The sequence below is a fragment of the Centruroides vittatus genome, unplaced genomic scaffold (genome assembly GCF_030686945.1).
Source record: "Centruroides vittatus isolate TY-2023 unplaced genomic scaffold, ASM3068694v2 contig_727, whole genome shotgun sequence".
NCBI lineage: Eukaryota > Metazoa > Arthropoda > Arachnida > Scorpiones > Buthidae > Centruroides > Centruroides vittatus.
In genome coordinates, this window is record NW_027122464.1 from 68,736 (window position 1) to 91,837 (window position 23,102).

At 33.6% G+C, this 23,102-nt stretch overlaps 1 protein-coding gene across 1 annotated transcript in view; it reads right to left on the reverse strand.

Annotated features, from left to right (window-relative positions):
* Positions 1-11,407: 11,407 nt before the first annotated feature.
* Positions 11,408-23,102, reverse strand: part of LOC136980861 (rac GTPase-activating protein 1-like) — a 41,046-nt gene continuing 29,351 nt past the window's right edge. Inside the window, exons 5-16 of the mRNA XM_067277061.1 lie at positions 22,053-22,183; positions 19,754-19,934; positions 18,159-18,357; positions 17,945-18,044; positions 15,107-15,341; positions 14,849-15,031; positions 14,670-14,778; positions 14,493-14,598; positions 14,231-14,363; positions 13,517-13,625; positions 13,042-13,141; positions 11,408-11,500 (exon numbers count right to left, since the gene is read on the reverse strand). Of these exons, the coding sequence (XP_067133162.1) occupies positions 11,434-11,500; positions 13,042-13,141; positions 13,517-13,625; positions 14,231-14,363; positions 14,493-14,598; positions 14,670-14,778; positions 14,849-15,031; positions 15,107-15,341; positions 17,945-18,044; positions 18,159-18,357; positions 19,754-19,934; positions 22,053-22,183 (1,653 nt within the window). The 3' untranslated portion in view covers positions 11,408-11,433. The remainder of the gene's footprint in view (positions 11,501-13,041; positions 13,142-13,516; positions 13,626-14,230; positions 14,364-14,492; positions 14,599-14,669; positions 14,779-14,848; positions 15,032-15,106; positions 15,342-17,944; positions 18,045-18,158; positions 18,358-19,753; positions 19,935-22,052; positions 22,184-23,102) is intronic.

Consider the following 23,102-nt stretch of genomic DNA (forward strand, 5'->3'; position numbering starts at 1 on the left):
CATTTCTGTGATTTTTTGATAACAAAAAAAAAGCTACTACAAGCTAAATAAAACTATCTATAAAAATCCAATAAATTTTATATTAAAAGGAATAAATCACTAAAAATGTAATATAAACAATATTTGTTATTAATTAATAAAATTACATACTACACAAAATAAAAAGTAAAGTATATTTTGTTGGTTTAAAAAAAAAAATTTTATTACAAAATTTCACTCCATTTTTCTTTTTTTTTCAGAAATTTTTGAGTCTCCTTAAAACTCAAGGCCCTAAGCTATAGCTCACATAGCTTACTTATAAATTTGACCCTACTTGAAAGCAAGTAATCCTTAAAATTAGTTTCTCTAGTACTGCTAGTTTGAGTAAATTTCATACTTTTAAAATTCTATAAGAAACCATAATGAATCAACAATTTGCTGGAACTTTTTCATGTTTTGACTATCTCCTCTCAGATGAAACTAAAAACTTTTTGATCATCAATACAAACAGGCCAACAATGAGATGGTTAAAAAAGCTGAACATATCCAAATCAATTCTGAAAAATTCTGAGCCAACCCAGACTTGTACCTTGTTCTTCCAAAATTGGCCTTTATTATCTCAATTATCTGGCCAGCTAACTATGCAACAAAAAGTTTAATATATAACTAAAAGTTGTCAGTGCTGTCTTGAACAAACTAGCTGATGCATGAAATGATAGCAGAATTGATAATAACGTGTATCTCTCCAGAAAAGCCATTATTTATTGCTGAAAAAAATCTATAATTTTTGATTGTAAGTAATTAAAGCCTTTTCTATAAATTCATGCACTATACCACATTATTACAATATGATATCAGACATTATCTTTTCATTTTATTAGAAAATAATAGAACTTTTGCATCACATTAATTAAATCTGAAATTGTAAAATTTCAACTTCATTTTCACAATATTGGATAAGTCTACATTATTATTATGAATAACTATATAGTAATGACACTACACTACAAACTAAACTAACAATTAAAACAAATATTTGTATTGCCAGATAAATGTAGAAACAATATCCAGTGACAACAAAAGAAAAGTAATTTATACATTTATAGTAATTTAGTCAGTCAGTCAGTGACTTTTTTACGACCAAATGTTTGAGCGATTAATGTTTAATAAACTCATACTTAGTTGAAGTCTTTGCAGATATATTTTGAAATTTTATATGACAGTAAAACCTGCTTAAGGTGATCACCCTTGGAACCAAGATAAATGGTATGATTAATTAATACTTTGTAGCCTGAGGAAATTATTTCTTATCTTTCAGTTTTTAGAACATTTATTTAATGTGGAATGAATTTAGTTTCTCACGGTAGCTGTTGTTGAAGCAATTTCTGATAATGGAAAATACTACAGTATGTGTGAGGCGGATGTTGATCTTTACTTGTCGACGCCACCAGGACATGTTTTGGACTGTTAGCCACCTGCGTGCTACACATAATTGACTGCCCCTATCAATGCTAATCGCGAGTAAATTCAAAACCCACGAGAGCGTACTATCGATAGTTTCATGTGTTCACAGACAGTTCATCGATAGTTACGTGCAAGGGTCCTGCATACAATAAGAAACTGTTTATATGGAAGTGTTGCTACTTGTTATACTTTCAACACCTGGTTTAACAAGGTGACAGCCGGATGTTTGAGCTGTTAAGACTTCAGTCTACAGCTCTGAGATCGATTTCGGGCTGTTGAAGAACCCGGGGCGGGCGGTCTGTACCTGATGTGTCAAGTACCGTTCCATACAGTCCGGCAGCCCACATTGTGGATCTTAATAAACCAGAAATGAATAAGATTAAGACAGTTCTCGATAATATCTCAGCTGCCATATTGCAAGTGTGATGAAATATACGATAAGCACGAAGATCTTTAATTAATGATGTTAGGTAAGAGTTAGCAATATTGAAATACGAGCGAGATTAATTTCTTACTATAATAAATTTACAGAGATTTTAACAGAAAAATTCATCACAAAGCGATTATTGATGCGAATGTGTGAAATTCCATTTAATCCATGCAAGTTGTGATTACCAGAGCCCCTTCGGCCGCCAATTTAAAGTGTTTTAATCTTTAAAATTGGCGTTTCTACTTCCCGGGACGAAGACCCAGGGGTTGAATTTGTGGGAAGCGAGTGTTCCGGTTGTTTCATTGTGTGGAATTACGCAAAACGAGGCGCTTGACGTGTAAGTGCGTGAGTGCGAGGATTCGAGTAAAGGTTAAACGGTGTATATCTTCGTGTACAGTGATGCTATGTCCGTGCGTGTGTGTGTGTCTTTGTGTTCGAAGAACATCTTCGGCATGTCTGAAAACAGAAAATCAGTAAATTTCGATACGAGAATAAGATGTGTTGAAAATGAAATGAAAGAGTTCTTACCATCGGAGATTTCGGCAAATATTCACTTGTACGATAAATGGCAAATTGGTCCTCTTCCTGGTAAAGTTGAGGAGGGAGATTCTTCTCCCTCCCAAATGTTCCTACAAAACACAAAAACAGTGAGAAAACGAGAAGTTGATTCATTTATTATCTAAAATCAAAATTATTACCTTTATCAGATAGACTTTCTTCCCGAACAGTGTCATGAGGAGAGCGAAGGACCTGACCAAGCCTATCTTAGCCTAACCTAACCTAACCGGAAGCTCAATCCTCGTAACAGCTGTTTGGGAAGAAAGGTCGGCCGAATGTCGCGTCCGGTGAAGAAACGTGTCACGTCCGGGTGTCACAATCGGGAGTCAAATCCGTTGTCGTCGACCGAGTGTCACGTTCGGGAGACAAGTCCGTGGTCACATCCGGGTAAGAGAAGGTCACGTCCGAGTAAAGGTGTCATGTCCGGGTGAAAAGTGTCGAATCCGGTCAGAATGTCGCATCCGGGTGCAAAAGACGAGTTGGGTAAAACCGAAGAAGATCACCGCCTAGGCCAAGGGAACCGCAGCCACCCGCAACAACAAAACCGCGGTTCCTCGACTTCGGCGGCGCTCTCCTCCGATTCTTCCCCGTTCCAACTTCGGAAAGACGATGGCCTGACCCGCCGTCGCGAGCGCGGACGAAGAGAACTCGGAGGTGCTGTCACTCTCTACGTCTTCCACAACAAGGCCTGTGGCCGGCTGATCCCTGACGACCTTGACCAAGTGGAATGGACTCAGAACTCTCCCGCCTCCGGGAGAGTCCCACGCCACACGCACTGGGGGAAGGTCGTCACCACCCGCTGCCTCTCGCTCGACGGTCTCCAACGACACCGAACATTCGGCAGAGACCAAGTCCACCTCCGGCTCCTCGAACGTCTCATCGGAGCCGTCCGAGGAACCCCCTCCCTCCGGCGCCGGCGCCACCGCATTCTTCCGTCGGAACCTCCGGCGAAACCACTCCAACATCTTCATTCTGAAAAAAAAAAAAAAATTGCAATTAGTCGATTAAAACAAAAGCTTAAATTAATGTCTAAATTCTTCCGAGAATAAGCAGAATGCTCACCGCAGCTGCCTTTTTAAATCTAAAAAATTCGAATCCGACCATCGAACGACGTGACGAGATGTCTTCTGGGACCGATTAACGCAGAAAAAGTTCAAGATTATACTCACGACGAATCGGAATTCGGATAGCTCGCGTTAGATCCTACCGGAAATTGCTAGAACGTTCCTACTGTATTTGCAGTAGAGAAGACCGACCCGGAACGAAGAAACTCTCTTACGTGTAATTTGTATTTGTACGACAGTAAATTAAAGACACGCCGCACGTAGCCATGAGGAAAAGGCACTCGAGCCCGAGTCGTAACAAGTGTTTCGTTCTAGAGCAATTTACCTAACGTGTACGTCAAATAAACGCAACGACGGCATTTAAAATTGCAAAGAAATTGCCAACGAGTCGACCAAAACACAAGACAAACGTACGAAGAAGCGAAACCCGCCCGCATCCCAACTCGCCATTCGGGACACGAACGTTTAACTGGCACAAAGCATAGGCAGATCGACTGCACTCGGAAAAGACCACCTCGTGGAAAGAGACAAAGAGCCTAAGGAAAAGAATTCTTTGTGTCCAGCCTGTATAGATAACTGTTAAGTGTATTAGTATTAGATGTGTTTGCAGACAATTTAATTCTGACAAAATAAGCCATTGAAAAGCGTTGTAAGTAGTACATAAATTGCATGGAGAAGTCGGAGGTCAAAGGGCGAAAGTTTTGACCTGTCCAAGGAACATCCCATGCTTCGGAATACGGTTTCCGTCCATCAATGTTACCAGAGTATATTTCAGTTAAAATTACGATGGAATTCGTATTTAAAGTTAGCATTAAATAATTTTTAATTGAATTTCTATAAATAATCCTTATTCTTTGACCGTGTTTATAAAATATAAAAGAATTAATTACGAAAATAAACCAATGAGCAAATACTTAATCCGTTTCCGGCGCTTCGGTCGCTTTCCGACGTGGCGGTAAAGTGGCTAGAAAATATAGTGTCGAAATCGAGCTTATTTTCTGTCCCTCTATTGGAGGTTGCCGCTAGAGGCGCTGCTGTCAATCGTTGTGCAACGTTGGCTGTATCATCCTATGTTTATATTGGTTTTAAGTTGGATTTTTAGTAATAAAAGAATTTAGATCGATAATAAATCATATCACAAGCAATCAATTATTATATAGTATCATTTTATTAACATTTATACATAAAGGAATTAGATTTTATTAATGCTAATTAAGATTCTTTTTAAATCAAATAGCCTATACTGAATTGTCTATTTTTACATTACAACTGTTGAGTACTGTACAAACACGTATTATTTAGAGTACAAGAGTATTCTACTCTTGTTATTACCAACAAGGTTTATTTATATTTACTAAAAAATACAGAATTTATCCTACTTTTAATAATAAAATGTAACTTTTATATGGCTTTGTGAATGTGTTCCACTGTGAGGGCTTAGCATTTGCCTAATAAGTTCTATTCTATCAGTTACATAATACTGTATACTGTTCATACAGTATTATGTGACAGTATAAAGCAATATTAAAATTACAATTAAATTCTACACAGTATATAAAATATAAAGGCAGAATGTTACTTAATTGTTCCAATATAAAATTACAAAATTAAGTATGTAACAAATAAACAATTATTAGCCTACTGCCAAGTATCCACACACATAAACTAAACTTATTAATGTGCAGCTGTTTCTCAAAATGGTACAAAATTCATGTTACTACTCATACATTGAATAAAAACTTGAAAAATTTCTCTTAAAAAATTTACAGATTAATAGGAATGTAGATTTCTCACCCTTTTCAAAAAAAAGAAAGGAATTAAAAATTACAGTGGAGTAAAATCTATAAATTAAAAATACACAAGTCAGTGAAATTAAAATTAGGTCATGTGATTCGTCTCTGTTTTAGGTAGAATTTTTGTTTTCTATTGTATTCTTTAGATTTATTTAGACCCTTTATGAGAAAATGTAATCTAGTAAGTAAGTAAAATTTTACAATATATTTAGTGACAATTTCTCTGTGTTCACTGCAGCCAACTAAATTGATATGTTTCATTGAAATTAAATCATTCAAAACATCTTGTATAAAATTCTTGTGCAGTTCTCTTACACTAAATGAAAAAGTATAATTATTTTCTAGTTTCATCATTAAGACCTGCAGTTCTTTGGTGGAATATGATAGACCACCTTTATCAAATTTCCTTGTAAATTCTGCTAGTGCATTTTCAGAGTTAGGAACATCAGACTCAAGCAATATGTTAAGACAATTTTCACAACTTGAACAAACTGTTGAAATACATTTTCGAGCAACATAACCAGCTATATAATAAATTAAACGCGAGTCACTGTTATTTCTGATATATGGGTAATGATCTTTTATTACCCAATCGCTACCAGAAATATATTTATCTGCAGCATGTATTTCTCCAGCATCAAGTAGCTCATCAATCTTTTTCTGAATATTTGTTTTATCAAGCTGCGATAAGTTTGGTGCAGAGATAAGAGAACTTAATATAGTTTCTTGCACATTACCTGTTTTTGGTGACCTAGCCAAATTATAGAAGCTCAGGCAATTAATAATTGTGAGGAACTGACTTGCATTAGGATGGTCATTGCAACCAGCAGACTGCCGGACAATACCAAACAAATTTTCTATTTTGTCCTGGCTTAAACGGGATGTTAGGATATAACTATATTTGAATTTTAGGTAGTTCTTGAAACCGTGTTTTCTTATATGTTGAGCATCAAACACAAGACCGTGTTATTTATTAAACACTTGGCACTTTTCCACTTCTATTAGTTGATTTCAACTAATAGAAGTGGAAAAGTGCCAAGTGTTTAATAAATTAACACGGTCTTGTGTTTGATGCTCAATATATTTGAATTGTTGAGTTAGGTATTTGAGTAACAAAAGAGTACTGTTAATGCTCACTCTGAGCCCTGTAGCTGTGCTTTTGCTTAAAAATCCTTTGCCATCACTACTACCAGCAGATTTCTCCCATTCATCTATATAATTTAAAAATGTCACCAAGAACTGACATTTATCCGAATCTAATCTCAACCCATTAGATGGAACACGTGAGGTCATAATATTAATTAAATCACTAATTTGCTTAACAAAATTTTGTGTAGCTGATATACTCCCAAAACCTTGCTCGATTTTGTCTTGATAGGCATATAGACCTTTTAGCATTTCATCACTGAACAGTCTGAATGCATAATTAACACTCATTTTTTCATAATTATTTGGATTAATTACATAGCTGAAAACATGTGGCATAAATTTCAGGGTTTCGGGAGTATCATCCAGTTTCCATGCCTCTTTCATATGTTCAATACACACCTCCCCCTCAGGAGTTTTAAATGGACATTTCAAAAGATTGTTTCTCAAGCACTTAATGAGATGAGGGAAATCTGATATGAAATGAAGATTTCTCTTTGAATCTACTGGATGAGTTACCTTACATGAAATTTTTTTGCCAACTAGCTTATATCCAATTCCAAATTGAGCCCACATGTTCCTGTTCCATGATGCACCATCACATGTAATAAAGTCCACCATTAGCCCAGATCTTTCAACCAGTGCTATAGCTTCCAGAAGTAGTTTTGATAGCAGCTCACCTATAAAATAAGGAATGAATGTGTTAATTATTATGAGTTTATTTAATATTAACATGACATTTTTTTTAGAAGTATTTGCAAAATGTACAATAGAAAAGTACTATACTTTACTTACCTGATATATTTCCTCGAGTTGCAAAAACTCCCAGAATCTGTTGCCAGTCACCTGTTAATGGTTGGTACATTATCACCATGCCATGATCACATGAAGTAGTCTTCATTTGTTCTGGTGTAAAATCACCCAAGTCTACAAATCCTTCAATAAGACCAGAGGATGTAATGTGATAACTTTCTGAAAGTTTGAGTTCATCTACTAAAAGCCCACCATGTTTTTGAAATTCATCTAATTCTTTAACTTTTTCTTTTAGTGCATCAAATATTTTTGGGTTAAAGCCAAATCCACTTTTAAAACTTCTCATATACTTCTATAGTGTGTTATGGCATGGTAGTGCAAGAATTTTATTGATTCTAAGATGCTCATACAATCTGGGACTTTTCATCCTCATGATGATACATTCCAAAATCCATTCTGGGTCATAAGGTAAACCACGGTTGGATTTACGTTTAGATGCTAGAAAACAGTGCTTTACTGCTAACTGTTCTTTTGCAGGCAATGATTTTATTTTTTCTTCCAATGTAGACTGCTGAATTTTATTGTTTGATGTATGAATTTGGGTGATTACCGACTGTGAGTTATTTACTTTCCTTATTAATCTAGAATTTATTTTATTCAAAGCTCTGTAAGTATGTTGAGGCTTTCGCACAGTTTTCGATGTTTTAACTTTAGTTTTTCTTTGTCTTGATTTACGGTTTATGAGTAAATGCCTTGTATATTTGCAGGGGATGCAGGATTTACTATTATTAGCAATAACCAAACATTTTGAACTGTGGATACAGCCAAATAAATTTTTCATATTTTTAAAGCCTAACAAAATGTTTGATTCTAATTCTGTCTCTGTTGCAGCACCATTGCATATTTTCAACTTATCTGTATTTTCAATAATATCCTCAGCTTGCTGCAAAGAAGAAATTGGTGAAATATTTTCAAATTGAACACCCTTGATATATACTTTGCATGAAAATACATCTTCATACTGGGCAAAAGTTATTAACTTTAGTGCATTTAGACTAGCATGATTATCTTCTAACTTTAGCTTGTTTTCTGCATACACAATTAAATTAGATTCATTTTTTAAAGGGCACCTTATCCAGAAATCTGGCACTTTTAATTTTTCAAAATCTTTAAGCTGAAGGGATGAAAATGAGGAAGATGCTGAGGATAATTCTGGCTGGATATCTGGTTCCTCTGAAGAGAGAAGAGGAGGGTTGACCTTCTTCTTGTTTGTATTATTACTTAAATTTCTGTTTGATCTTTTCCTTGGCAGTGAAACATTACTATAGTACTTTGGGTAACCTTCAAACTTAGTAGGAACTGCATCAACAGCCAGTATTGGAACATCACGGGGGATAATAACTTCTTCACCCTTCACAATATGTTTCCAATTTCTGATTATAAAATGTTCCTCAAAGTGTAATTCACAAACCCTATGCCAGGGCTCCAAAGTTAAGTCACTGCGTCTGATTAATTTTTCCCAATCTTTTCGACGATTGTCGTCTTTTGGTGCCAAGAAAAGAGATTTTTTTTCTTTGCAGGATCGGTACCCTGTTTTACACAATGGAACAAAACACGTACCTGATTTTGATTTTCGGGTGTTTGGTTCTTGCTCAGCCATTATTTGATTAACATTATAAAATTTTCCTATAAATATATTTATATCTACCGGGGTATTTATTAAACCAACTCATAGCCCACTTTATATTCCGGCTGGCTCTAACGATCCCTATAAATATAAATTAGCAGCGTTTAGAGCGTTAGTTAGGAGGGCTTTTTTATACTGCGAAAGTGTTATAGACAGGGATGCAGAAATAGAAAGAATCACGCAGGTAGCAGAAGCATTGGGCTACAAGAGGAATGTGTTAAAAAGGATTATCAATAAATTAGAAGTTAGTACTGATACAGTACCTGGTCATGGTCCATCTACATACACGAAACTTACGTACAACAAACACTTAGGAAGCATTATGAAAGAAATCGCAAATATAAAGGATACAAGGATAATCTTAAAAAGAACTCCGAATCTGTACAGAATTCTTAGATATGATAAAGGGATAATTAAAAAAGAGGATAGGTCCGGCGTTTATAAGATTCCTTACGAGAATCAGATGTTAGGAATAAATAAAGATTATGTTGGGGTTACTACCAGAAACCTAGTGGTAGGATAAAAGAGCCCAGATATGATGTTAGAAAAGGTTCTAATGCCACAGTATTGTCACAAATGGCACAAACGGAAGGCTCAATAGTAAGATGGAATGAAGCAGATATACTGAAACAAATACACTCCCCGACCTTGGCAAGAACGGCCGAAAAATTAGAAATCTATAAAAGAAAGCTTAAATGTAATTGCATCAACGCAAGAGATGCCGAGGGACTTCCTTCCGCATGGAAGTTTGCAGTTGTAAACTTCAAATAAGAGCAGTAGCTTTATTAATATGTATTGTTAAATGAAAAACTCTGTACAGCTTATTAAGCAGTGTTAACATTTAATGTTATTAATTTGTTTATTAAGGCAGAAGTATTAATATTTTGTATACACTATTTGTTTATTATATATTATTATTTTATTTTTAATTTTAGCAGCATTTTTATTAATTTTTGATATTTAGAAACGTTATTGTGCTGTTAGTTACATATTGGTTAGCCGTTATATTTTTTGTATTTTGAACTTGTTGTTCTATTTTTTGTAATGTTCTAATTTACCTGATGATGATCCATTGATTGGATTGAAAACGTTTGTGTTAAGAATAAATATCTCTCAGCGAGTGATCAGGTGCTGGTTTAGTTTTTGAAATATATTTACTTTAAAAACACAAATTTAATCGCTTTCAATGTTGTTGTATGAAAGGATGCTATGTAAACAAAGCGAAAGTAGCGCTACGATTGACATCAGCGCCATCTTTTCTGTGACGTCACTAACCTCGACGCAGGACCGAACGGTTATAATAGAGGGATATAGCGCTTTCGACACTATATTTTCTAGCCACTTTAACGTCCCTTTCGATTTCAATGACCGATGTCATTAACAAAGCGTTTCGAATACCGTCCGCTTGGTGGCGCAAATATCTTTTCTGCCATCTGGCGGAGAATTCCGAAAGTCGGCCGCCACCTGGCAATTGTAACTGGCAAACTATTTCTAAAACTTTCAAATTTTTTTAAAATTAAATAAATATCAACAGTCAATAAAAAAGAAATTTAACAAAACATTTAAATTTTAATAGACACATTTACAGAAAAAATATTTCTAAACGACTATACATACATAAATGAGTCTAGCTGATTTGTCCCTTCACACGCTGTACGAGGCAATAACAATTCCACCGGCGAAGTCGACTTTTCTTTAGAAGCTACCATTCGCCGCAAAAATGTAAAACAGTTAAAAAGTCCTCTAGCGGTGGCACAGCATATCACATTAAAAATGCACATTTAATAAAAATTTGCCGGGATCAATTTAGCTTTACAGAAGTGTGAAGGGATGTGATATGCTGTGCCACCGCTAGAGGACTTTTTAACTGTTTTACATTTTTGCGGCGAATGGTAGCTTCTAAAGAAAAGTCGACTTTGCCGGTGGAATTGTTATTGCCTCGTACAGCGTGTGAAGGGACAAATCAGCTAGACTCCATCTATGTATAGTCGTTTAGAAATATTTTTTCTGTAAAGCTAAATTGATCCCGGGAAATTTTTATTAAATGTACATTTTTAATGTGATATGCTGTGCCACCGCTAGAGGACTTTGTAACTGTTTTACATTTTTGCGGCGAATGGTAGCTTCTAAAGAAAAGTCGACTTTGCCGGTGGAATTGTTATTGCCTCGTACAGCGTGTGAAGGGACAAATCAGCTAGACTCCATCTATGTATAGTCGTTTAGAAATATTTTTTCTGTAAAGCTAAATTGATCCCGGCAAATTTTTATTAAATTTAATAGACACACTTTGCCATTTCAAATATTACAAAAACGATAAACGTTAAAAAGGACTAGATTTTAAAATTATCTGAATATTTAAAATATGTCGCAGTAGAATTTCAGTCAGAATTTAAAACAGAATTATACAGATTGAGAAAGATTCTGTGCGCGTTATATTAAGGAAAACGTAAAGAAGAAACATTGCTTTTAATGAGATTTTTTTGGACTTAAACAAATGACAACATTTATATATGATCACTTCAGAAAAACTGCTTCCATCAAATATTTTAATTATTTACATTATTTAATCATCGGAGATGCAAAAAATTGTCGTCGCCTGGTAGAATTTTTTGTGTTGTTGGTGTTCCTGAAAAATAATTATTAACTGTAATTTTTCCTGTAACAATTATCTTTAAGTGCATTAATTCTTTACACACTAATAAAACATTTTAAACAGTAATTACAAAGATGTTTCTATTGTAATTTAATTTTTTGGAGCTAAATAATGCTACTTGTTGGTGAACCATTTGGCATAGACGGCCGGATGGCCGAGCGGTCAAGGCGGCAGCCTACCGCTCTGGGGGACCCGGGATCGAATCCGAACGGGTCGAATAATTCCCAGGAATTTTTCGGGGGGGATTCGTTCGGATATGTCGGGCCCCGTCCCTCACCACCCGGTTGCCCCATTGTGGGCCTGGCTGAACCCATAATCGGTCTACTAAAAGAGGCCCTCTTAGTGCCCACAGGGTGGAAAGAGTTAAAAAAAACCATTTGGTATCCAGGAAGAATGGCACAGAGCAAGCTTTATAAAAATTCGGTCCACCGCATTTATTGAACTACCACCTGGACAATGCAGATGTTCTAAAATACTTAAGTGGCACAGATTGCATTAAGGAAGCCAGTGTGCATCCTTGGGCTCGTCGAGTAAATTTTGGATGCGAGGTGCGTCGAGCATCGAGAATAGACTTTTGGTTCTGTTGCCACCATAATCTATAAAAGTTTTCTAAAGCAGGTTTGTTCTTCATACATAAAAAAAATCAAAAAATTATTAATCAAATGTAAATTGCTCCACCCTAAACCATTACATAATTTTGGCTTGTAAGACTTTGGTTTAGCAGTAATTTTGACTAAAGTTTATTTGTTTACTACATTTTGCGATAAACAAACAAATACCACTACCCTTGCAACTATGCACATTTTTCAAGATGATTATGTGAAAATTGTTTTGAAATTTGCAGACGACCCCAAGTGACGGCACAGAAGAAGACTGCGCATTCGCCAGAGGTCACGCATGAATCAAACTTTGTTTTCTTGATGCACAGAACGCAAGGACTAACAAATCATTCCCTTCGCAGTCCTAAACTTCATTCTTTTTGATAAAGTATAGTATCTGGCACATAATGGAAAACAATCTGGATTGACTAACCATTTTGCAGCTAAATTCCACATGGAGTAAGTCAGCATAAAAACTAACTCAAGCCTACAATGATAGATTTCAACATAATTCTGGTACTCTTAATTTATCTTTCATAGTAGTAGGCAGACATACCTTACTGCTTAACAATTTTAACCAAATTGTGTACAAGTCATAGGTAGCCAGGCCACAGATATTTTATATATTCTAAAAATACAAAAACAGGGCTACTTTTATAATTTAAGCAATGTGTCAAATATTGCTTGGAGGCCATAGTCTGAGTATCAGTCTTAAACAATAGTTCTATTGTAGAGAATTTAAATTACAAAATGCAGCATTATTATTGTAGTACACTGTATAGTATATATTATGCAATTGAAATGCTTAGTATATTAACTTTCGTGATACCCAGTTTTACATTATCATGAAAAGTTAATGTAACTAAAGGGCAAAAGCAACAAACAATATGCTTAATATATGCAAGACAAACCAACCTTGGGGTAAGAGGAGTCTTTCCCAAAACTCTCCGGGACTTCTTGGACAGAGAATCGCGATTGCTTCCAGGAAGTGGACCAAGCATGCTTCCAGCCGGGACTAAAAAACAAACAGTTATTAGGAATCCAAGAAACTAAGACACTTGTTAATTCTGCTGCAATGTATAACTTAAATGCTTCAATTTATTGTTGCTCTTATATGCAAGAGCAACAAGATTTCTTCAAATTTATAATGAAATTAAAATTTTGATGACAATTATCGAACAAAAAAAAAAAAAAAAAAAAAAGCTCATTGGATATCATTTGATTTGAAAAAAATGTTCAATTTATGTCAGTGGGCAATGAAACAAATGAGCAAAGTGCTTTTTTCTAAAAGTGAATGCTTTTGAATTTCATTTCAAAAAACAAAAATTTTTAAAAATATTGCATGGCTAATTTTTTGATAAATACTACTCAAACTAAGAATACAAAATACCTGGACGACGTTCGGGCGTCTTGGGAACCGTAGAGAAAATGTTTTCGTCCGGATAGTTAACAAAATTATTCCAGTAATCACTTGATATGGTTAATAATCTTTCCATTACCTGTATAAAAAGATATATTTGATTTCTACTTAAAACTGATTCATAGTAAATTTTCTACATTTTAATTACTAAAACTATAAAATTACATAAAAATCAAGTTAGCATATCAGTTATATCTCACCAGATAATACCTGAGCATGATGTCTACAGAAAGGGCAATGTAGTAATCAACTAATCAGTTTAGTATGCCTGTTGACCTGTTCAATTTGCTTCAAACATTGAATATGAATTTTTCATATACCAAATCTTATGATCTTTGTAAAAATATCACAGTGTAAAGTACTTTTATGAGTTGATTTAGCTTTGTTAATGTGGAGCACCAGTACATTACAAGCTACATGTGATACAATGTCATTTATTCATTCATGTAGATTTCTGTCTACATCCACAATGGAGTGCAAATAATGCCCTAACTCAATATCCATGATAAATTGTAAGAATTCATGTCAGAAGTATCAAGATCATACATAATTTTATTAAAAACTGGTGAACATTGTATAATACTCAAAATACAGCCATCAACCAGTAAAATGGGAATGTAGTGGATATTCTACAAATAATGGAAACAAATTAATAAAAATTTGTAAAGTTTTAAAAATGTTTACCTTGTGCTGTTTTTTAGTTTCTGTTATCATATCCATCATTGGAGGATCCGGAACGGAAAACCCCACAATCGTCGGTCCGAAAACCTTTGCCAAGTTGCCTGTCGGCATTTTACATTCGGGACTCTCGGCAACTCTACGGAAATAAATTATTTAAAGAGTTTACTTTAGATTAAATCATTCAAATTTACACATCTGAAGAATTTTTAGAATGGACATAATCTGGTAAATTTAAGTTAACTAAAAAATGTTCTAAATAACTTACTTTTGAAGATGAAGAATGACATAAGATAATGTATCCCTGTTTGGTCTCGGCAACTGACTGACTGCTTGGTATATACCACTCTGACTGTCTTCGTTGTCTTTCATTTCTGTCAATGTTAAATGATTAATATTTACATAAACTATTAAACTATCAAGCATAAAACAGAGAGTAAAATACCCGACGCATTAACGAAGTCGAGCCATGTACTTCTCGTTATCAAAGGTTCTTGAAGAGTCCGTAAGAATTCTTTAATGGTACCACACAGGACGTGAATGTCGGCTTTCGACTGAAATATTAAATGCTTCTGTTATTAAACAAGTTCACACTAAAATTTGTACTAAGTAATTAAAAATTACCAGATTAGGCACTCCTTTTCCTCTCAAAAATTTCTCTTTTAATTCTCTTACTTCTTTGTCAGAACCAGAGACTCTATAAAGTCCCACTTCGCTCATTCCTCTAGATTCTATTTCTTTAATACAATGTACTATCAGTGCAGGAACCATAGGAGGAACCATTGGTGTATAATCCGCTATCACACCCTAAAATTTTGTTTAAATATTTGTAAGATCCATTTGTTCAAGATATACATAATTAGAATTAGAAAACAAAAATACCATAGTTCCTTTATTGGTTGGTGTATGAGAGACGGGAACACACGGTAAAGGCACTTTATCCTTGCATTCTGGATGGCAAGTTGCCCTGCAGTCCTGACATTTCAGAGCCTGTTTGTAAAATTTGATTCGACGGCCACACGGAGAACAAGTTTCGGGACGGATGACTGTTTTTGTGCAAAATGCGTGAGCTCTGTTGTTCAGTTTTCCGGCAGAACTGAAAGGACGGATGATTTTGCTGGAAGATATTGAAATAAATAAGGTCAAAAATTCTGAAAAATTTAATCTTTAAACTATATTTGTTAAATACAGTAAAACCTGTCTATGACGACAACTCACAGTTCCTTCAAAAAGTGGTCTTTAGACAGATGATGCTTTAATACCGTATTTCCGTACGTATTTTGCACACTTTTTAGCCATTTCCACTAAGCAAAACTCGAGGTGAACAAAAATAAGCAAATTTATTCAAGGATAGAGCTATATTGGTATTGTATTTTATTCTTATTGGATAACTCTATTTACAGGAATCGTCACGATTTTAAAAGCGATTTAATACCAATATTTTAAAGATGAATACAATACTCGTATTTTCTCGATTATAACGCGCACTTTCTTTTTTCTGATTTAATAAATTCAACTCTGTTCTTTTTATTCGCTCCTCAGTTACATGTATTACGTCATCGATATACAAGTATATTGTATCTCTCCATCACTTTGGTTGGTTTTTGTTCGTTTAATCTTATTTTAAACTTAAAAAATACCGTATTTCTTTAATATTTAATATTTTCATAAGTACAAGAAAAAAATTAATTAATAATAAAATGATTTTATTATATCTTCTCATAATACGATTTCATTACATTCTGTGATTGTCCAATGACAATGGCGGAATTGAAAAAGGAAGGTTGCCTGTAAAACTGATTTTTGCATTAATGCGTTTATTGTTCTTTGAATATTTTTCTTCTAAAAATATTGTGGAAATAAGGTAGGTTGAAACAAACTATTTATTGCACATGTACTGTATATGAGCTTAAAAAAAAATTAATAAATAAAATGAATTTTATCAAATAATGAGATCAGCCAATTAATTGTATCGTGTACAATATTTTATACCCCTAAGGATAATACTGTAGGTCTACGGTAAAATAAATTTCATTTTCCCACAGTTAAACTTCGCTGCTAATTGCCGTTGTGATAAACAACTTTCACTTTCTCTGATAACTTTAACATAATCTTCTAACGACAGCACTTTGCATTTTTGTTTTTTGGACTTTGTAATGAACTAGTCTGAGCAAATCTTTGTTGCTAGACTAATTCATTAACACTTGCACCTAATTTCAAGGATGGGAGAAGTGCCCAAAGTGGGTTCAAACAAGAGTTTAGATTAATTCATTATATTAGGAGGGGGGAAGTTGTCGAGATGGGTTCGAACGATAGTTTAGACCAGATATATTGGCGGAAGTGATAGCTTATTACAGTTGTATATTGTTTCAAACCAAAAGTAGATGCCCGCAGTCGTGTTACACAGGTGGTTGTTTAATACGGGTAACTTATATGAAGACTACGTATAAAGTATTCAGTGCCAGAAATTTTGCCTGTCAAATGGAGGTGGTTGCCTAAGCAGTTTTCACTGTATTTATATATATTATAAATACAGTAGGAGCATCGATTATCCGACTTAATTGGGGTTGGTCGGATAACCAAAAAGTATGAAAAATACATTATTAGTATAGTGTATTAGGCCTGGTTTAAATACTAGCCTCCCTTTCATGGTCAAGCCAGTGCTGCCAGCTAAAACATGCAAAAATTTAACAAAAATAATATTAAAGTAGCAAAACATAACCAAATATTGTAGCGCCACATCACTAGCGGACATTTGAATTTGCCGACTAGAACGCGGTCGGTTAATCGGGGTCGGATAATCGATGCTCTACTGTATATATTAAGTATTATATATATATATATATATATATATATATTATATATAAAAGTAACAGTAATACGTAACAATATGCTATTATAGTAGTATGTAGTATTACTATTCAAATTACCATAATTTTATGAGGATGAAACCTGCAGAATGTGAGCAAAATTATTGTTGAATTTAAGTAGATAACAATACTTATATTACTTGAAAAAAAATTAAGTCCAAACAAAAATAGCAAATTTCCTACCAAAAACCAACCTAAAACTCATGCAACAAATCTTGATTATAGCCATATTACAGCCTGAATATTTAGGCGATCGTTGGATGATTATACAAATCTTAAGGTTAACTGAACAAATGTGCTCATTGTTATCGGAGAATTGATAATACATTTTACAATTAGTGTCCAATTTTAAACAACACTTTCTATTTGAGCAACAGTGCCACAAATTTGTAAGTAAAATTTTCATTAAGTCCAACCCCATCGAAGATATGACACACAGACTTCCTATCTATCCATCCCAGAGTTCAGTACTTCAAAATTTGATAGCATCAATGTCCCTCATACAAGTTATCATGTCACATTTTATTTCTTAGTGGTTACCCAATCCCGAGTTAACTAAACAGATGCCAACACATGAAATTTTACTGTGTTCAGGGAATCCTAAAACAGATTTGCAAAACACTGAAGGTCAAATCTGACACAATTCCAATACTTTTCCTTGTTATGTATACATCTATAGCTGGAAAGTAAAACTGAATGAAGAGAAATAATTAACTTTGATCACAATACAAAAATTCAAATTAGTCTCATTAGATTATATCCACAGCAATGAAATTACAGCCATTTCTAAATTAATCCCAATCTTTTAATTAATCAATAACAAAACCTAGTACTTTTATAAGCAACTTACTTTGTGATGGGAGTCTTTAACACTGCAGGTTCATCCTGGAAAGGAGCAGAAGGTTTTCTAAAATGAGGTAGTTCTAGGGAATCTTGCTCTTTATCACTTTCTAAATTACAAAATAATAGTCCGAGTTTAAATTTGATATAAAAAGATGCAAATTATAACTCAATGATTACTTTTCATATATTAATATTAGGACTACTAAAAACGAGGTACCAACCCGATTTAGACGACGACTTGGACGTGTAGTTATTGTCTGACGGGGGAGCAGGTTCGCTAATGAAGCGCCTGGATCTCGTCACTCGACCGGTTGGGACGGTTTCGATTTTGGCCTTGGCTATTACGTCTCCAGATTTTGGAAATGAAACTGTAGTGGTAGCAATAACCGACGTTTCTCCATCTATCACTTCTTCAATTTCCTGAAAACACAACTTAAATTTAGTTGAAAGTACTGTATAGGAGTAGAATTTGGAACAAAGTTCTAATTGCCATTGAATAGATTCAAAATAGGTTTAGCATTTATAAAAAGATAAAAATGCCAACAATTCCCTGGAATGATGCTAAAGGAAATGCCATTTTAGCTTGTAACAAAATTGACAGATTTTCCAAAGTAAAATTAATTTTAATATATTAATCAATAGCATTTAATATTTCCCCCTCATATTTAGTTAATATGTAAGATTTAAAATAGATACAGAACATAAATTATAAGTAAATAAAATGTTGAGAAAAAAGTTTTATAATTCCCCATGAACAAAAATCACAGATCTACATACACCTCCCTAAAGCTTACTGAAAAATTAATAGTATCATCCATGAATTGATAACACTTGTCAGAGCTTGCTGTTTGCTGCAAGCATGATTGCCAAATAATCATGCAGAAAAATTTAAAATCCATGCTCAAAGCAAACCAAAGTTGCTTGCATAATAAAATTTTGTACATTTTTCCATATGCAATTAAATGTATAAAGTTTGATAGTAAGCAGTAGAAAAACTTAAGTGAATCCATTTTCAAGTCATAGACAAGGATTTCACTTAAGAGGAAACAATTGTAGGAAAACTTTACACATCTTTTATACAGAAAAATTGAGACCTTCGAAATGAAACTTCACGTGGGAAACTTCTAAAACAGGAACTTATTAACCATGTTTTTTTTTGTATATTGATGGAATAAAACGGGCAGAATGTTTTGTGGCAGTAAAATAATTTGTATACTGTTAATAAAACAGAAAAGAAATATCAGTAAGCAAGTAAGCACAGAAGATTGCCTACATAACCAGTTTGTGGTTACCCATCGCCTCACTGACCAAGTTAATTGAATGGATTAACAAAGCACAAGTAGGAAGGTCAAGTCAAAGGAATCAATAAAGCCTATGTCAAAGAATTATCAGGACATGTTGAATAGCCAGGTATCAGAATCCCATGCATAGACAAAAAAAACTGCACCCTTCCTTAGAATATCAAGAGATTAGAACAACAGATGAAAGGAAATTAAGGTCTTTTTAGAAAAATTACTGTATTGAAATGATAAAAGCTAGTATAAAAATGTTAAGACGAAGACAAACAGTAAAATTTTAAGAGCAATTCAGTTTTTTCATTAGATTTACATGAGGCAAAAGACGGAATAATGATTTTGGGTCAAACATTCCTAAGTGGGAAATCTTTTTTAATGGCTAAATACATGTTTACTTAAGATACAAATATCATTTCTAAAAAGTAGTCAGTCACTGAATTGAATGAATTAAATCCATCATTCACTAACCAAATACACTATAAAAACATGTACTTTATTTCTATATGAAGTTTAGAATTAACCTGAGATTTTCGTCTCTTGATTGAAGTTTCGTTATTGGTCGAACGACTGCTTCTTTTCCCTCTGGATCTTCGATTTCTCGGCCCGACGTCGTCTCTCGATTCCAAGTCGTCGTCCGTCTTGTCGAAACTCACGTCGGACGGCGAAAGTACGGAACCGGCAGATTCGTCGATTGTTTGTAATCTGTTTTTAAAAGCATTCAACACTTTTAATCAAATGCAGAAAATTTTCAATCTTGTATTAGTTAAGCATACAAACAAATACTATCTGCATCAGCATAATCCAGATAGAAGTATATAAATATAAGATTAAGATTAATTTACATACATTTTTCTTTGAAAAGAATAAATGCTGAAAAACTGCCAACTAATATTTCTATATATTAATTTCAGTATAGGATTACTCAATACTAATATTTACAAATAGATTGCAGAAGGACAAAGGTAACAGTTAAGCCTGATTTACACAAAGTATAAGCAGCTAGCATCTGCCGAGCCAAACCTCACTTTCAACTGTTCCATTCAGTTTTGTTTAAATGACATTTTTCATCTAGTGGCACGTGTATTGATTATAAAATAATTTTTTAACAGTTGTAAATTCAGCAGGATTAATTCAAGTATTATTCAGTGAATATAATGACAATGACACATGCATTTAAAATATGGCAAAGGCATGCTACACGAACTATTTGATATAAACTTATTGATTTGTTTAAAATTTCAAATTTTCATTTTTTATATAAACAAACAAAAAAAAAGTTGAGATTGATGCTTGCAAATATTCATTGAGTAGTTAGGGAATAAATTTAAAGATAATGAAATTTGTTGAAAATTAGATTATAAATGATCAGTATGCTTCAACTGTATTAAAATATTCACTTTTCTTTATATAGCAAAGTGAATAAAGATTAAAGTATCAGCAATTTTCTTGGAAATTTATACTAAACTTTTCAATTACTTTCAGACAGCAAATAAAAAAGAATCAACTGTCAACAACACTCGTTTGCACACAATGTGATGTCTGTTGCACATGCTTTGTGAAAACCAAGCTTTACTCCAAGGGATTCGGGTTCAAATCCCAACTGAAATTGAAGTTATCACAAACCAGAAATTTTGACCCAGAGGCATCGGACTCCATTCCAACTAATCGTCTTGGATCAGAATACACACGAGTAAAAATGAGTTCAGCCACAGTTCTCAATATGTTGGTGCCTCATTAAATCTCGGGCAAGTTGTATAGCGTTACAAAAAATGGGGTCCTTTAGGACCCCTAAAAAAATTTTTTTTTTTTTTGATTTTTCGGATGTTTTCTAAGTCTCCAAATTTTTTGAAAAATTTTTACCCGCGCGAAAAAATTTTATTGCGAGTTTAATTAACCTTTAATGACACGCAATTAACGCTTAATGGTTTTTTTATGGGATTTTTTTATAAAACTTCATTCATCTTTCTAAAGTTCTAGTGCGTCGATTTTACTTCGGTAAAGTTATTTAAAGCTATTTTCTGATGTCAAAAACAGCATCCAATAGTTTTTTAATTTTTTTAATTAATAGATTTTATTATATATACGTTTAATTAAGTCGGGGGGGTCGGAAATTTCAATTAAAATCGTAATTTTAAAAAAATATTTAGAAATATACCGCCATCTAGTATTCACCCTACTTTTTACCCTTCTCCTCCCGAGAGTTTCATGAGAATGTCCCGCGAAAGACGACACCAGCTGTTCTCAAGGTCATCCAGCTGTGTAAACAATGACACATCGGTGTCAAGTTTCGCGCTAAGGCGAGACAAAGGAAATTATACTTTGAAGCTTTTTCTTCAAAATTAACACATTTCTATAATTTTTTTTTCGTTTTTATGTTTAACTACATTAAAATTAAAAAGTATTTAATTCGCCGGAGTCCCAAGGAGTTAACAAAAACCTCAGATTTTAATGTCGTTATTCATGAAAAATCAGTTTTACCATAAAATACTTTTTGTTGGGTATGTGATGTCTTTATGATGTCAAATATCTTGTGTATGATGAAACATCAAATAATTAGTGCTTGTATTGTACTATACAAAGTATTAAATACATTTATGTAATACTTCATATAAAATTTATCTTTGTTATTGTGTAGTAAGTTCCCTCAAAATATTTTTGATCAATGACAATGTAAAATGCTGGCATGCTACAAATAATTCTGCTTCCTTTGATGTGCCTATTATAAAACAATCTGATCTGACAAAAACTGAATGATAAACTTAAATTTTAATATACTGAATATTTTTCTGTACTTCAATTAATATAAATTAAATAAAATACCTTTTAGGAGAATCCTTATTTTTATTTGGATAATAAGTACTGTTGAGAAATGCCAACTTCTCTTTTGTTTGGTCATTCATAGCATTCTGATCAGCCAACAACACTTCTATGATTAAACAAATCTGTCTCTCCTACAAAATTATTTCTGTTACCGACTATTAGATTTATTTAAAATTCAAATATCATAATTTTAATACAGTAGATTCTTGCTAATCCAGCATACCCTCCAATGGGATTGCCTGTGCATTTCGAGGAAAATGTTAGTCACATCACATCCCGTTTACTCGGGTTTCATTTCTGTGTACAGTATTGCAATTCGATGCACCTGCCTCCAAAAAGAATTAGTCCCAAAGGGTGACAGATATGTATTTATTTGCCTTTATTTAGTCTTATGCACTCAATCTGGCAATCATCTGTTCAAGAAATGGCCAGATTAACAAGAATCTACTGTATTACACATTAAAAGAATTGAATATCATGTAATTAGTGAATAAGAATAAGATCTGTTAACTAGTATATAATTTTATATGGGTTTATTGCGTAGTACATCAAATCGTAGTTAAAATAACCCACAGTAATTTTCTAAAGGGCAATCTAATTATATATGGTGCATTCATAAAACTTACAATGGTGGAGAAATTCATAATTACAAGAAAACACATTTTAGAAATAACGAAACATCAAAATAAGAATTAAATCACGTGATAATTAAGGAAACTTAGATGAAATAAATTCAGTCTGTCAAAATTCAAATGAACTTTATATTAAGCTGAATGATTCTAAAAATTTCTTTAAATAGTTATAAAAGAATAAAGCTCTTCAAACAATCTCAAACAACACAGACTGAACAATACCATCTTCCATCTGATTCTGTATTCAGCTTATAGCTAGTTCTTGTCTTATGATGAGATATTTTCACCAAGGAATCAAACCATTCTTAGTTTCTACACTCGGTACTTACACAGCCTTACAACCAAGCACAGAGCCCAAGAACAGATATTTAATAATCAGTCCCTTCTGATTGATCACTTACACTAATGAGATACCAAC